The sequence below is a fragment of the Eucyclogobius newberryi genome, unplaced genomic scaffold (genome assembly GCF_026437365.1).
Source record: "Eucyclogobius newberryi isolate DKJ021-1_F unplaced genomic scaffold, fEucNew1.0.hap1 SCAF_12, whole genome shotgun sequence".
Classification (NCBI taxonomy): domain Eukaryota; kingdom Metazoa; phylum Chordata; class Actinopteri; order Gobiiformes; family Gobiidae; genus Eucyclogobius; species Eucyclogobius newberryi.
The window spans coordinates 1,547,820-1,560,647 of NW_027315746.1; the positions used below are offsets into that span (position 1 = coordinate 1,547,820).

The following is a 12,828-nucleotide window of genomic DNA, read 5'->3' on the forward strand; positions in this document are numbered from 1 at the left end:
GAGGACCGCACAGTGAGGACCGCACAGAGAGGACCGCACAGAGAGGACCGCACAGTGAGGACCGCACAGAGAGGACCGCACAGAGAGGACCGCACAGTGAGGACCGCACAGAGAGGACCGCACAGTGAGGACCGCACAGAGAGGCCCGCGCTCAGGAGCCGCGTGAGAAGGGAAAAATACTCAGGTGAAAGTGGCACAAAAACATGTGATAATGAAGTTAAAGTTCATGAGTCACGTTAATGTTTGACAAACTGAAGCAAGAAGAATGACAAGACTTTATTTGATTTTATACTTGTCTATTTTCCTCTAAAAATCCCCGCAGTGATTGTTATAATAAAAGTAAAGGCCAGAGCGCGGTCCTGTCAGCGCGGCCCTGTCAGCGCGGCCCTGTCAGCGCAGCTCCGCCCCTGCACATTCACCTTCCTCTGTCGGCTCAGTGGCTCCGGTGCGTCATGTGTCACTTTGAATCGGGAGGAAGTTTTACACTTCAGAACTTCAGAAGGACTTTGAGGGACAGAGTCACGTCCTGCGCTCCAGGCATTTCACCCTCACGCGCTCCAGGCATTTCACCCTCACGCGCTCCAGGCATTTCACCCTCACGCGCTCCAGGCATTTCACCCTCACGCGCTCCAGGCATTTCACCCTCACGCGCTCCAGGCATTTCACCCTCACGCGCTCCAGGCATTTCACCCTCACGCGCTCCAGGCATTTCACCCTCACGCGCTCCAGGCATTTCACCCTCACGCGCTCCAGGCATTTCGCGCACTTGGCCCCGCGCGCGTGTTTGGAGCGGTTTCTTCACGCGCTCTGCAGAGCCCCCGCACTTGGCCCCGCACTTGGCCCCGCACTTGGCCCCGCGCGCTCTGCAGGGGCCCCGCACTTGGCCCCGCACTTGGCCCCGCACTGCTCGCGCCTCCGCCTCGTCATGGACGTCATCCCCATGTGCAGCATCTTCCAGGAGCTGCAGATCGTGCACGACACCGGGTATTTCTCCGCGCTCCCGTCGCTGGAGGAAAACTGGCAGCAGGTACGAGCCGCGGACACACAAATGGACTCAAGTGGACACATGTGGACTCAAGTGGACACAAGTGGACACATGTGGACACGGACAGACGCGTGTTTGAGAGCGGACTCCAGAGTCAGTGCAGGAGTTGTGTCTAAAGACCGCGGTGAAGTTAGTTTCACGTTGGACGTTGGACATTCGCCTCCGCAACTAGAGCGGGAGCTTCCTCTGAGTGTGCCCCGCCTGCAGGAGCTCTGCGCGGGGAGCTGCGCTGAAGAGCCGCTTGGTAAGCCAGTTAGGGACCGTCTCTAAAGTACCGTTTGTTTAAAAATGTGTTATCTTAAAAAATATCAAACGTATTTATATTTAAAAAAAACTAAAAAAAAACAATATTGAGCATGAATACAAGTTGCTAATCCTAGATGCCATAGTCCTTTTGGGCTAAAAATTTAATGTAGATTTTTAAAGAATATTTTTAGTCAAAAAACAAGGATTCTTTTCAACAGCTCCTAAGTTAGCAAACCTGGATAGTAAACGCTAAGTGATTATAGTAGTTTGAGTCTCCAAGTATCACGCACACCTTTTCCTTTTTCAATTGAACCCTTTTTGAATTTTAAGGAATATTTTTCGCCAAAAACCAAGGATTCTTTTAGCAGTTAGCAAACACCGTAGAGTTGCTGAACTGACGACGAACTGATGAACGGTCAAGGAAACGGCCTGTGCTGCTGGACCCTGGACCACAGAATGTCAGCAGAGCTTTGAGGCCTTAAAAGCCAAGCTCACCACGGCTACTTTGCCTACGCTGACTTCTCCCTCCCATTCATTCTGGAGGTTGGTGCAAGTCATGCTGGATTGGGGGCAGTGCTCTCCCAGGAGCAGGAAGGGAAGGTGCGACCTCTTGCGTACGCCAGTCGAGGGCTGCGCCCGACTGAGCGCAACATGTCCAACTACGGCTCCATGAAGCTAGAGTTGTTGGCCCTTAAGTGGGCCCTGACAGAGAAATTAAGGGAGTACCTGCTAGGCCACGAATGCGTGGTCTATATGGACAACAATCCCCTGAGTCATCTCTCCTCATCCAAACTAGGAGCTGTTGAGCAGCGCTGGGCCGCCCAGTTGGCCTCTTTTGATTTTGAATTAAAATATCGTTCAGGTAAGTGTAACCAAAATGCTGACGCTTTGTCTCGCCAGCCTGGCACTTCCTTACAGGAAGTGGCACCGGGAACTTGGGGCACATGTCTGCCTGGGCAGTTAAAACAAGCCCTACAAGGAGTGGTTACACAGGCAACACAGTCCCTTGTGACTTTTCTACCGCAAGTTGCCCCTGCTGACCTTCGCGAGCTTCAGCAGTCTGACCCCGCCATACAGGAGATCCTGACCTTTTGGCAACAAAATCGACAGCCCACTCGTGAAGAGCGACGAGCCCTCTCTTCGACTGCCCTCTTAGTGCTGGCCCAGTGGGACCACCTGGTAGAGTTAGAGGGGCTGCTGTATCAGCAGGTGTTTCGTCCTGATGGTGGTGGGGCTGTGTATCAACTCCTTCTGCCTAAAGCCTTGGTCCAGAATGTCCTCACCCAGGTCCATCAGGAGCATGGACACCAAGGAATAGAGAGGACTCTGGCCTTACTGCGTTCCCGGTGCTATTGGCCAGGTATGTCACGGGAGGTAGCCCAATGGTGCCAGGCTTGCAAGAGATGTCAGCATGCAAAGGACAACCAATCGGTTCCTCACGCCATTCTGGGCCACTTACTGGATTCACAGCCAAACGAGATCCTTGCAATCGACTTTACCCTGTTAGAGCAGACCTCCACAGGTCTGGAAAACGTGCTGGTCATGACTGACGTTTTCAGCAAATACACACTTGTAGTTCCAACCCGCAACCAGCACGCTTCCACTGTGGCGCAAGTCCTGGTCACAGAGTGGTTCGCAAAGTTCGGTGTGCCGGCACGTATACACTCGGACCAGGGACGAAACTTTGAGAGCACTCTCATCCAGCAGTTGCGTAAGCTGTATGAGATTACAAAGTCTCGTACTACTCCGTACCACCCAGCAGGAAATGGGCAGTGTGAGCGGTTCAATTGAACGCTTCACAATATGTTGCATGCTCTTCCTGCATCCCGTAAGAGGGATTGGAGTGGTTGCTTACCCCAGGTGCTCTACGCATATAACACCACTCTCCACCAGTCCACGGGTGAGTCTCCATTCTTCCTGATGTTTGGGCAAGAACCACGTCTGCCTATTGATTTCTTGTTAGGTAGGGTGCAAGACCCCGTGGGGGGAAGTGTGCATGAGTGGGTGAAAAGAGCACCAGATGCGTCTTCAGGTGGCTTTCGACGGGGCAAGAGAAAGATTGCGTCTGGCGGCCTTACGCAGAAAGGCAAATCATGACCAACGGGTCAGAGATGTGCCATTTAATGAAGGCCAGCTGGTGCTTCTTCGCGATTACAGTGCTAGGGGTCGTCGGAAGACCCAAGACCTGTGGGGCCCTCAACCTATGTTGTCCTGCAAGCCCCAAGGGAAGATGGTGTGGTGTACACGGTGGCTCCTGTGGATCAACTAACCAAGGTAAAAAGGGTCCACCGATCCCTGTTGAAGGCCTTGCTTTGCAGTGACTCCCCTGTCACTGTCCCTGGTGTGAATCCTCCGGATGCACCTGTAGCACCAATCGTAGAAGATGAACAGTCATTTGAGGATGATTTGTTTTTACAGCCGCCGGTGCGGCAGCCAACAGTTGTGCCCCAAAACTCCTCCCAAGACCCATTACATGTGCCGAGTGCTCAAGAACCATTAGTTGCTCTCCCCACCGTGGTCACTGACCAGGCTCCGCCAGCAATTGACCCTGTGGCCAATCCTGGCTTCAGCGAGGCATCTGTACTCCGGTCCACTCGCATGACCGCTGGCCAACACCTAAATCCCCACCATATTCCAAGGTCCCTAGTTGAACAATCATCCGGCCAAGGTGCGCCTGTGTCATCCTCCAGCTGGCAGACTATTTAAGCGCGCCCTCCTCATCCGCCTCTCGTTTCGCCCACACGCTCTTCTGGGCCTTGGTTGTTGGCCACTCCGTCCTCCATTCCAGGTAATGACAATCCCGTGGCTTCGATTCATTCATTTCACAAATTCATGAATTAAATTCTTCCGGTAGTGCCGCTGCAGTACCACAGGCACCCATAATCCAGTTCGGGGCTCTGGCAAATCACTTCGCAGGTAATGAACACCCAATTCTCCTCAGTCGTTCAGTTTCAACGCTCCTAAATCCCGGTTTGCCCCAGATACACCGGTCAAGTACACCCGTTTGGCTTTCAACTCCTTGTCCGTGACCACGCGCCGCAGATTGCGGCGAAGGCGCTGTTGTGCGGCAACAGCTGGCCAACGTTGCGTGCGCTGGTCCACTCAGTTTGGAGGCAGCCTGTGGTGTGGAGCGATCCCATTGAGCAGCTAAGGAAGTATCATGCGCTACTCCGTCAACCATGCCCTGTATGTGCCGTGAATTTATTTAGATCAGTTTCAATCGAATGTAGTAATTCCACTGGTAAAATTGCAGGTCTCCTGTGGTGGTCCGCAGCAGCTTGGGCACGCCCCCCTCTGCTGTTTTGTTCCTTCTTGGCTTCTTTTTTTTGTTCCTGCTCTGTTCTGCTCCTGTATTTTGCCTATTTTGCCGTCCCGTTTTGTTCCTGTTTTGTCCCTATTTTGTTCTTATTTCGCCTACTATTATAATAACTTGGGTTTGACTTTCTAGGTCAGCTGACTTAGGAGCTATTGAAAAGAATCCTTGATTTTTGACGAAAAATATTCCTTAAAAATCTACAAAGGGTTAAATTGAAAAAGTAAAAGGTGTGCGTGATACCTGGAGACCATAACTACTATAATCACTTTGGTTTGACTTTCCAGGTTACCTGACTTAGGAGCTATTGAAAATAATACTTTTTTTTTGAAAAAATATTCCTTAAAAATCTACAAAGGGTTAATTTTTTAGCCCAAAAGGACTATGGCATCAAGGATTAGCAACTTGGATTCATGCTCAATGTTTATATGTTTGATATTTTTTAAGATAACAAACGGTACTTTAGAGACGGTCCCTAACTGGCGCACCAAGCGGCAGTTAGGGACCGTTAGGAGACCATTTCTCATCGGAGCGCGGGGCCCCGGGGCAGAGCGCGCGGGGCCCCGGGCAGAGCGCGCGGGGCCCCGGGCAGAGTGTATTGTCGTTTGCATTAAAGTGTTTTCTTTTGCTCATTTTCCATAAGAGAAGCTCTGTTGACATATGCTAATGAGCCACGTGCTTTTCTTTGTAGACTTTAGCCCTGTGCCCAGGAGAAAGTGTAGCTCTCCTCACACGTGTAGCTCTCCTCACACGTGTAGCTCTCCTCACACGTGTAGCTCTCCTCACACGTGTAGCTCTCCTCACACGTGTAGCTCTCCTCACACGTGTAGCTCTCCTCACACGTGTAGCTCTCCTCACACGTGTAGCTCTCCTCACACGTGTAGCTCTCCTCACACGTGTAGCTCTCCTCACACGTGTAGCTCTCCTCACACGTGTAGCTCTTTTCTCCTCAGACGTGTTTGGAGCTGGAGCGATACCTTCAGAATGAACCGTTCGTCTCTGCGTTTGGAGCTCGGGACGATTTATGGAGCAAGTTCATGTCAGCGCGAGGGGCCCCCAAAAGCCCTCACACCAAGGACCAAAACCAGGACCAAAACCAGGACCCGAGCCGGGGCCCGAGCCGGGGCCACGCCGGGTTCCAGTCTGACGCCAGCAGCGAGACGTCGGACAGTTCAGAGGAACTGTGTCCGGCTCTGGACTCGAGCGCGTTCCTGGAGCCGCCGGGAGGAGCCGATCGGGGCCCCGAGGCCGTGGTCACGCCGCCGTCCTCTCCGGAGACGCCCGGGCACAGGGCGGGGGCTCCCTTGGCGTGGGCGCGGCCCGACGGGGGGCGCAGAGTGCATCGCTGTCAGTTCAACGGCTGCAGGAAGGTCTACACCAAGAGCTCGCACCTGAAGGCCCATCAGAGGACGCACACGGGTAAGTCCTGGTTTAGACCTGGTTTAGTCCTGGTTTAGTCCTGGTTTAGTCCTGGTTTAGTCCTGGTTTAGTCCTGGTTTAGTCCTGGTTTAGACCTGGTTTAGTCCTGGTTTAGTCCTAGTTTAGACCTGGTTTAGACCTGGTTTAGTCCTGGTTTAGCCCTGGTTTAGTCCTGGTTTAGACCTGGTTTAATCCTGGTTTAGTCCTGGTTTAGTCCTGGTTTAGACCTGGTTTAGTCCTGGTTTAGCCCTGGTTTAGCCCTGGTTTAGTCCTGGTTTAGCCCTGGTTTAGCCCTGGTTTAGTCCTGGTTTAGACCTGGTTTAGTCCTGGTTTAGACCTGGTTTAGTCCTGGTTTAGCCCTGGTTTAGTCCTGGTTTAGACCTGGTTTAGTCCTGGTTTAGCCCTGGTTTAGCCCTGGTTTAGTCCTGGTTTAGCCCTGGTTTAGCCCTGGTTTAGTCCTGGTTTAGACCTGGTTTAGTCCTGGTTTAGACCTGGTTTAGCCCTGGTTTAGTCCTGGTTTAGACCTGGTTTAGTCCTGGTTTAGACCTGGTTTAAACCTGGTTTAGTCCTGGTTTAGTCCTGGTTTAGACCTGGTTTAGTCCTGGTTTAGCCCTGGTTTAGTCCTGGTTTAGCCCTGGTTTAGACCTGGTTTAGACCTGGTTTAGTCCTGGTTTAGACCTGGTTTAGTCCTGGTTTAGCCCTGGTTTAGTCCTGGTTTAGACCTGGTTTAGTCCTGGTTTAGTTCTGGTTTAGCCCTGGTTTAGCCCTGGTTTAGTCCTGGTTTAGACCTGGTTTAGACCTGGTTTAGCCCTGGTTTAGTCCTGGTTTAGACCTGGTATAGTCCTGGTTTAGTCCTGGTTTAGACCTGGTTTAGTCCTGGTTTAGCCCTGGTTTAGTCCTGGTTTAGACCTGGTTTAGTCCTGGTTTAGACCTGGTTTAGTCCTGGTACACTCATGACATCACACACTTGATACTGGGAAGTATCTATTTTCAATTTTAGTTTTTGCATCGATTCGATCAGATATTGATACTTAGAACAAAATAAAGGTGTTTTCATTTACTGTGACCACCAGGTAAAAATACAAACCTCCAGATTTTTTTCTGGTCTTAAACTCGCTCTGACTCAGTTACATAAGAATCGTCTCCGGCTCTAAAAGACAAAGAGCAGCTTGTTTTTCTCACAAATCTGCAGCAGACCCTGATTAGACCTTTCAGACTGAGCAGACAAGTTGTTTCAGGAGAGACCTTACAGGTGTTAATATCTTGTGTTTCAGGATAGAGACCTTACAGGTGCTCATAGCACGTATTTCAGGAGAGACCTTACAGGTGTTAATATCTTGTGTTTCAGGATAGAGACCTTACAGGTGATCATATAGTCACATGTGTGGGTTCAGGGGAGACCTTACAGGTAGTCATGCATTATGTTTCAGGGTAGAGATCTTACAGGTGTTCATATAGTCACATGTGTGGGTTCAGGGGAGACCTTACAGGTAGTCATGCCGTATGTTTCCAGAGAGACCTTACAGGTGTTCATACATATTTACTTGTGTATTTCAGGGGAGAAGCCTTACAGGTGTTCATGCTGCGTGTGTATAGGAGAAGACTTACGGGTGTTCATGTCATGTGTTTCAGGGGAGATGCCTTACAGGTGTTCATGATGTGTGTGTTCAGGAGAAGACTTACGGGTGTTCATGTCATGTGTGTTTAGGTGAGCCCTTACAGGTGTTTGTGCCGTGTGTTTCAGGAGAGACCTTACAGGTGTCATGCCATGTGTTTCAGGGGAGATGCCTTACAGGCATTCATGCTGTGTGTGTTCAGGAGAAGCCTTACAGGTGTTCTGTGTTTCGGGGCAGAAGCCTTACAGGCGTTCATGCTGTGTGTGTTCAGGAGAAGCCTTACAGGTGTTCATGCTGTGTGTGTTCAGGAGAGACCTTACAGGTTTTCATGCCGTGTGTTTCAGGGGAGAAGCCTTACAGGTGTTCGTGGGCGGGCTGTGAGTGGCGTTTCGCTCGTAGCGATGAGCTGACGCGACACTTCCGGAAACACACGGGAGCCAAACCTTTCAAGTGTGCACACTGCGACAGGTGAGACCCTCAGGACACGTGGAGGGAGGGCATCCGGCACGCTCTCTGACCTCAGGACACGTGGAGGGAGGGCATCCGGCACGCTCTCTGACCTCAGGACACGTGGAGGGAGGGCATCCGGCACGCTCTCTGACCTCAGGACACGTGGAGGGAGGGCATCCGGCACGCTCTCTGACCTCAGGACACGTGGAGGGCATCCGGCACGCTCTCTGACCTCAGGACACGTGGAGGGAGGGCATCCGGCACGTTCTCTGACCTCTGACCTTTGCTCTCGTTGCAGATGTTTCTCGCGCTCGGACCACTTGGCTCTGCACATGAAGCGTCACCTTTAAAACGGACTCGTGGTAAACGCCTTCATCGGGACTCGCTCCGTTTCCACCTCTGCAGGTGCCGTTTGGGCAGGTGCCATTTGGGCAGGTGCCGTTTGGGCAGGTGCCGTTTGGGCAGGTGCCGTTTGGGCAGGTGCCGTTTGGGCAGGTGCCGTTTGGCGGGCGCCTTCTTGCACCACAGCCTCTTTTTCAAACGGCAACCACAGGACGCTTGGTGGGTCTGGTGCGTGAGCAGTTGCCGGGGCGATGAGGACCCACCGCTTTAGTGTTAAACCACGCCCCCTCTGCTCCAGCGTTAAACCACGCCCCCTCTGCTCCAGCGTTAAACCACGCCCCCTCTGCTCCAGCGTTAAACCACGCCCCCTCTGCTCCAGCGTTAAACCACGCCCCCTCTGCTCCAGCGTTAAACCACGCCCCCTCTGCTCCAGCGGTGGAACTGCGCCCTGAGCCGGACTGTGGGCGGAGCCTTTGTTTCGTGCAGCTCCACAGCGCCCTCTGCTGGGACGAGGCAGAGAGGGTTTGATCCTGTGTTTTTTATGTTTCCTTTTATTCTTGACTTTTTCAAGCTTTTGGCCTCGTGGTGTTTTTCTGCGACACTAAAAGCGTCTCTTGAGCTGGACATTTTTGGGAATAAAAAAAAATTGTCCAAAAGGTTTTTAAGACGTCAACACGATCTCCATCTTCAGCACGACAAACACGCAGAGACGTAAAGATCCTTAAAGCTCAAAACAAACTGTGGGAAAAATAAAACCGTTTAGATTCATTTTCAGTCTCATTTTCAAAACTCAGATCTGTAAATGTTTTTGTGTCTGATAATGTGTTTAGCCTCATTTATCGTTCCCTGGAGGAAACAGGAAGTGTTCAGTCCAAAAACATGGAAAACAAAGTGTCAGTGTTGGAGACGTTTGTTTGTTTGTTTGTTTGTTTGTTTGTTGCCTTACGTTTGTGCTGCACATTTACTCGTGTTTTAGGTCATGTGACGTGGGCGGCGACACCGACCGGTCACATGACTCGAAACGACACAATAAATATCAGCTTCATAAATCTGACCATTTCATGTTTTTACTCACACGGCTCCAGACTCAGGGCTCCAGACTCAGGGCTCCAGACTCAGGGCTCCAGACTCAGGGCTCCAGACTCAGGGCTCCAGACTCAGGCTCCAGACTCAGGGCTCCAGACTCAGGGGTCCAGACTCAGGGGTCCAGACTCAGGGGTCCAAACTCAGGGTCCAGACTCAGGCTCCAGACTCAGGGGTCCAGACTCAGGGGTCCAGACTCAGGGGTCCAGACTCAGGCTCCAGACTCAGGCTCCAGACTCAGGCTCCAGACTCAGGGGTCTAGACTCAGGGGTCCAGACTCAGGGGTCCAGACTCAGGCTCCAGACTCAGGCGTCCAGACTCAGGGCTCTAGACTCAGGGGTCCAGACTCAGGGGTCCAGACTCAGGGTCCAGACTCAGGCTCCAGACTCAGGGGTCCAGACTCAGGCTCCAGACTCAGGGGTCTAGACTCAGGGGTCCAGACTCAGGCTCCAGACTCAGGCTCCAGACTCAGGGCTCCAGACTCAGGGGTCCAGACTCAGGGGTCCAGACTCAGGCTCCAGACTCAGGGGTCCAGACTCAGGGCTCCAGACTCAGGCTCCAGACTAAGGGGTCCAGACTCAGGGGTCCAGACTCAGGCTCCAGACTCAGGGGTCCAGACTCAGGGCTCTAGACTCAGGGGTCCAGACTCAAGGGTCCAGACTCAGGGGTCCAGACTCAGGATCCAGACTCAGGGTCCAGACTCAAGGGTCCAGACTCAGGGGTCCAGACTCAGGGCTCCACACTCAGGGTCCGGACTCAGGGTCCAGACTCAGGGGTCCAGACTCAGGGTGCAGACAAGGGGTCCAGACTCAGGGGTCCAGACTCAGGGGTCCAGACTCGGGGTCCAGACTCAGGGGTCCAGACTCAGGCTCCAGACTTAGGGGTCCAGACTCAGGGTCCAGACTCAGGGCTCTAGACTCAGGGGTCCAGACTCAGGCTCCAGACTCAGGGCTCCAGACTCAGGGCTCCAGACTCAGGGCTCTAGACTCAGGGGTCCAGACTCAGGGTCCAGACTCAGGCTCCAGACTCAGGGGTCCAGACTCAGGGGTCCAGACTCAGGGGTCCAGACTCAGGCTCCAGACTCAGGCGTCCAGACTCAGGGCTCTAGACTCAGGGGTCCAGACTCAGGGTCCAGACTCAGGGGTCCAGACTCAGGGCTCCAGACTCAGGGCTCTAGACTCAGGGTCCAGACTCAGGGGTCCAGACTCAGGCTCCAGACTCAGGCTCCAGACTCAGGGGTCCAGACTCAGGGCTCTAGACTCAGGGGTCCAGACTCAGGGGTCCAGACTCAGGGTCCAGACTCAGGGGTCCAGACTCAGGGGTCCAGACTCAGGGGTCCAGACTCAGGGTCCAGACTCAGGGGTCCAGACTCAAGGGTCCAGACTCAGGCTCCAGACTCAGAGCTCCAGACTCAGGGCTCCAGACTCAAGGGTCCAGACTCAGGGTCCAGACTCAGGGTCCAGACTCAGGGGTCCAGACTCAAGGGTCCAGACTCAGGGGTCCAGACTCAGGATCCAGACTCAGGGGTCCAGACTCAAGGGTCCAGACTCAGGCTCCAGACTCAGGGCTCCACACTCAGGGTCCAGACTCAGGGGTCCAGACTCAGGGGTCCAGACTCGGGGTCCAGACTCAGGGGTCCAGACTCAGGCTCCAAACTTAGGGGTCCAGACTCAGGGTCCAGACTCAGGCTCCAGACTCAGGGCTCCAGACTCAGGGCTCCAGACTCAGGGCTCCAGACTCAGGGCTCTAGACTCAGGGGTCCAGACTCAGGGTCCAGACTCAGGCTCCAGACTCAGGGGTCCAGACTCAGGGGTCCAGACTCAGGCTCCAGACTCAGGCGTCCAGACTCAGGGCTCTAGACTCAGGGGTCCAGACTCAGGGGTCCAGACTCAGGGTCCAGACTCAGGGGTCCAGACTCAGGCTCCAGACTCAGGGGTCCAGACTCAGGGCTCTAGACTCAGGGGTCCAGACTCAGGGGTCCAGACTCAGGGTCCAGACTCAGGCTCCAGACTCAGGGGTCCAGACTCAGGCTCCAGACTCAGGGGTCCAGACTCAGGCTCCAGACTCAGGGTCCAGACTCAGGTTCCAGACTCAGGGGTCCAGACTCAGGGGTCCAGACTCAGGCTCCAGACTCGGGGGTCCAGACTCGAGGTTCCAGACTCGAGGGTCCGGACCCGGGGTCCAGACATAAACCTTGTTTGTTCTTCTGGTCCTTTAAATGTTGAATAAATGTAAATAAAGGTGAATCTTCGGGAGGCGGAGCCTGTCGAGGCTTTGATGGAGCGCTGGGGTCAAAGGTCGATCACTAACGGCTAACCTCATCACGTTTGATCCATACTGTCTGAAAGTGTGATTTATAGAGGACATTAGCTTTAGCCGCTCATGCTAACATGACAGGCTCCTCCCACTCTGCAGGGGGCGGGGTTTCCACCTTCAGTCACTCCCCTCTGAAATAATCAACAAATGAATACGACATATTTATAAAAACACACAATATGGAATAAAATAATTTAAAACAAGAACACTGACACCGAGGAGAGTCTGATTCAGCAACGTTTTAGTCCTGGTTTAGTCCTGGTTTAGACCTGGTTTACTCCTGGTTTACTCCTGGTTTAGACCTGGTTTAGACCTGGTTTAGTTAGTCCTGGTTTAGTCCTGGTTTAGATCTGGTTTTGATCTGGTTTAGACCTGGTTTAGAGCTGGTTTAGTCCTGGTTTAGACCTGGTTTAGTCCTGGTTTAGTCCTGGATTAGTCCTGGTTTAGTCCTGGTTTAGACCTGGTTTAGAGCTGGTTTAGTCCTGGTTTAGACCTGGTTTAGTCCTGGTTTAGTCCTGGATTAGTCCTGGTTTATTCCTGGTTTAGACCTAGTTTAAACCTGGTTTAGACCTGGTTTAGTCCTGGTTTAGACCTGGTTTAGTCCTGGTTTAGACCTGGTTTAGATTTGGTTTAGTCTTGGTTTAGATCTGGTTTTGTCTTGGTTTAGACCTGGTTTAGTCCTGGTTTGGTCCTGGTTTAGTCCTGGTTTATTTATTTTAAGGATTTGAAATAAACATAAAACATATATTTTTATATAATTATTTCTGCCTGAAATGTGGGAAAACCTGATTAAAAGTCCCCCTCTGCTGGAGAAAAGACAGAACTACAGCTTTTCTTTGGTCAATCTCTTCTTTCTCACGTGTTTCATTCACATTTAGATGTTTCTTCTACATTCATATGTTTATATTATATTCATATGTTTATATTATATTCACATGTTTATATTATATGCATATGTTTTTCACTCCTTAAACATTTAAACCTTTTGCAAAAACAGC

General features: G+C 52.2%; 1 protein-coding gene across 1 annotated transcript; it reads left to right on the forward strand.

Annotated features, from left to right (window-relative positions):
• The first annotated feature begins 914 nt into the window (after window positions 1–914).
• Window positions 915–8,441, forward strand: LOC140355910 (Krueppel-like factor 6). The gene is made up of 4 exons (XM_072440557.1): window positions 915–1,027; window positions 5,558–6,023; window positions 7,984–8,107; window positions 8,388–8,441. Exons 1-4 carry the CDS (start codon window positions 926–928, stop codon window positions 8,437–8,439), a joined length of 744 nt encoding a protein of 247 aa, XP_072296658.1. The 5' UTR covers window positions 915–925; the 3' UTR covers window positions 8,440–8,441.
• Window positions 8,442–12,828: the final 4,387 nt, after the last annotated feature.

Bases quoted from the DNA above. Each gene is read 5' to 3' on its own strand.
- LOC140355910 (XM_072440557.1), top strand. From the start codon at position 926: ATGGACGTCATCCCCATGTGCAGCATCTTCCAGGAGCTGCAGATCGTG. The intron at 1,028-5,557 runs GTACGAGCCGCG...TTTTCTCCTCAG, and splicing joins TGGAGGAAAACTGGCAGCAG to ACGTGTTTGGAGCTGGAGCG. The intron at 8,108-8,387 runs GTGAGACCCTCA...CTCTCGTTGCAG, and splicing joins AAGTGTGCACACTGCGACAG to ATGTTTCTCGCGCTCGGACC.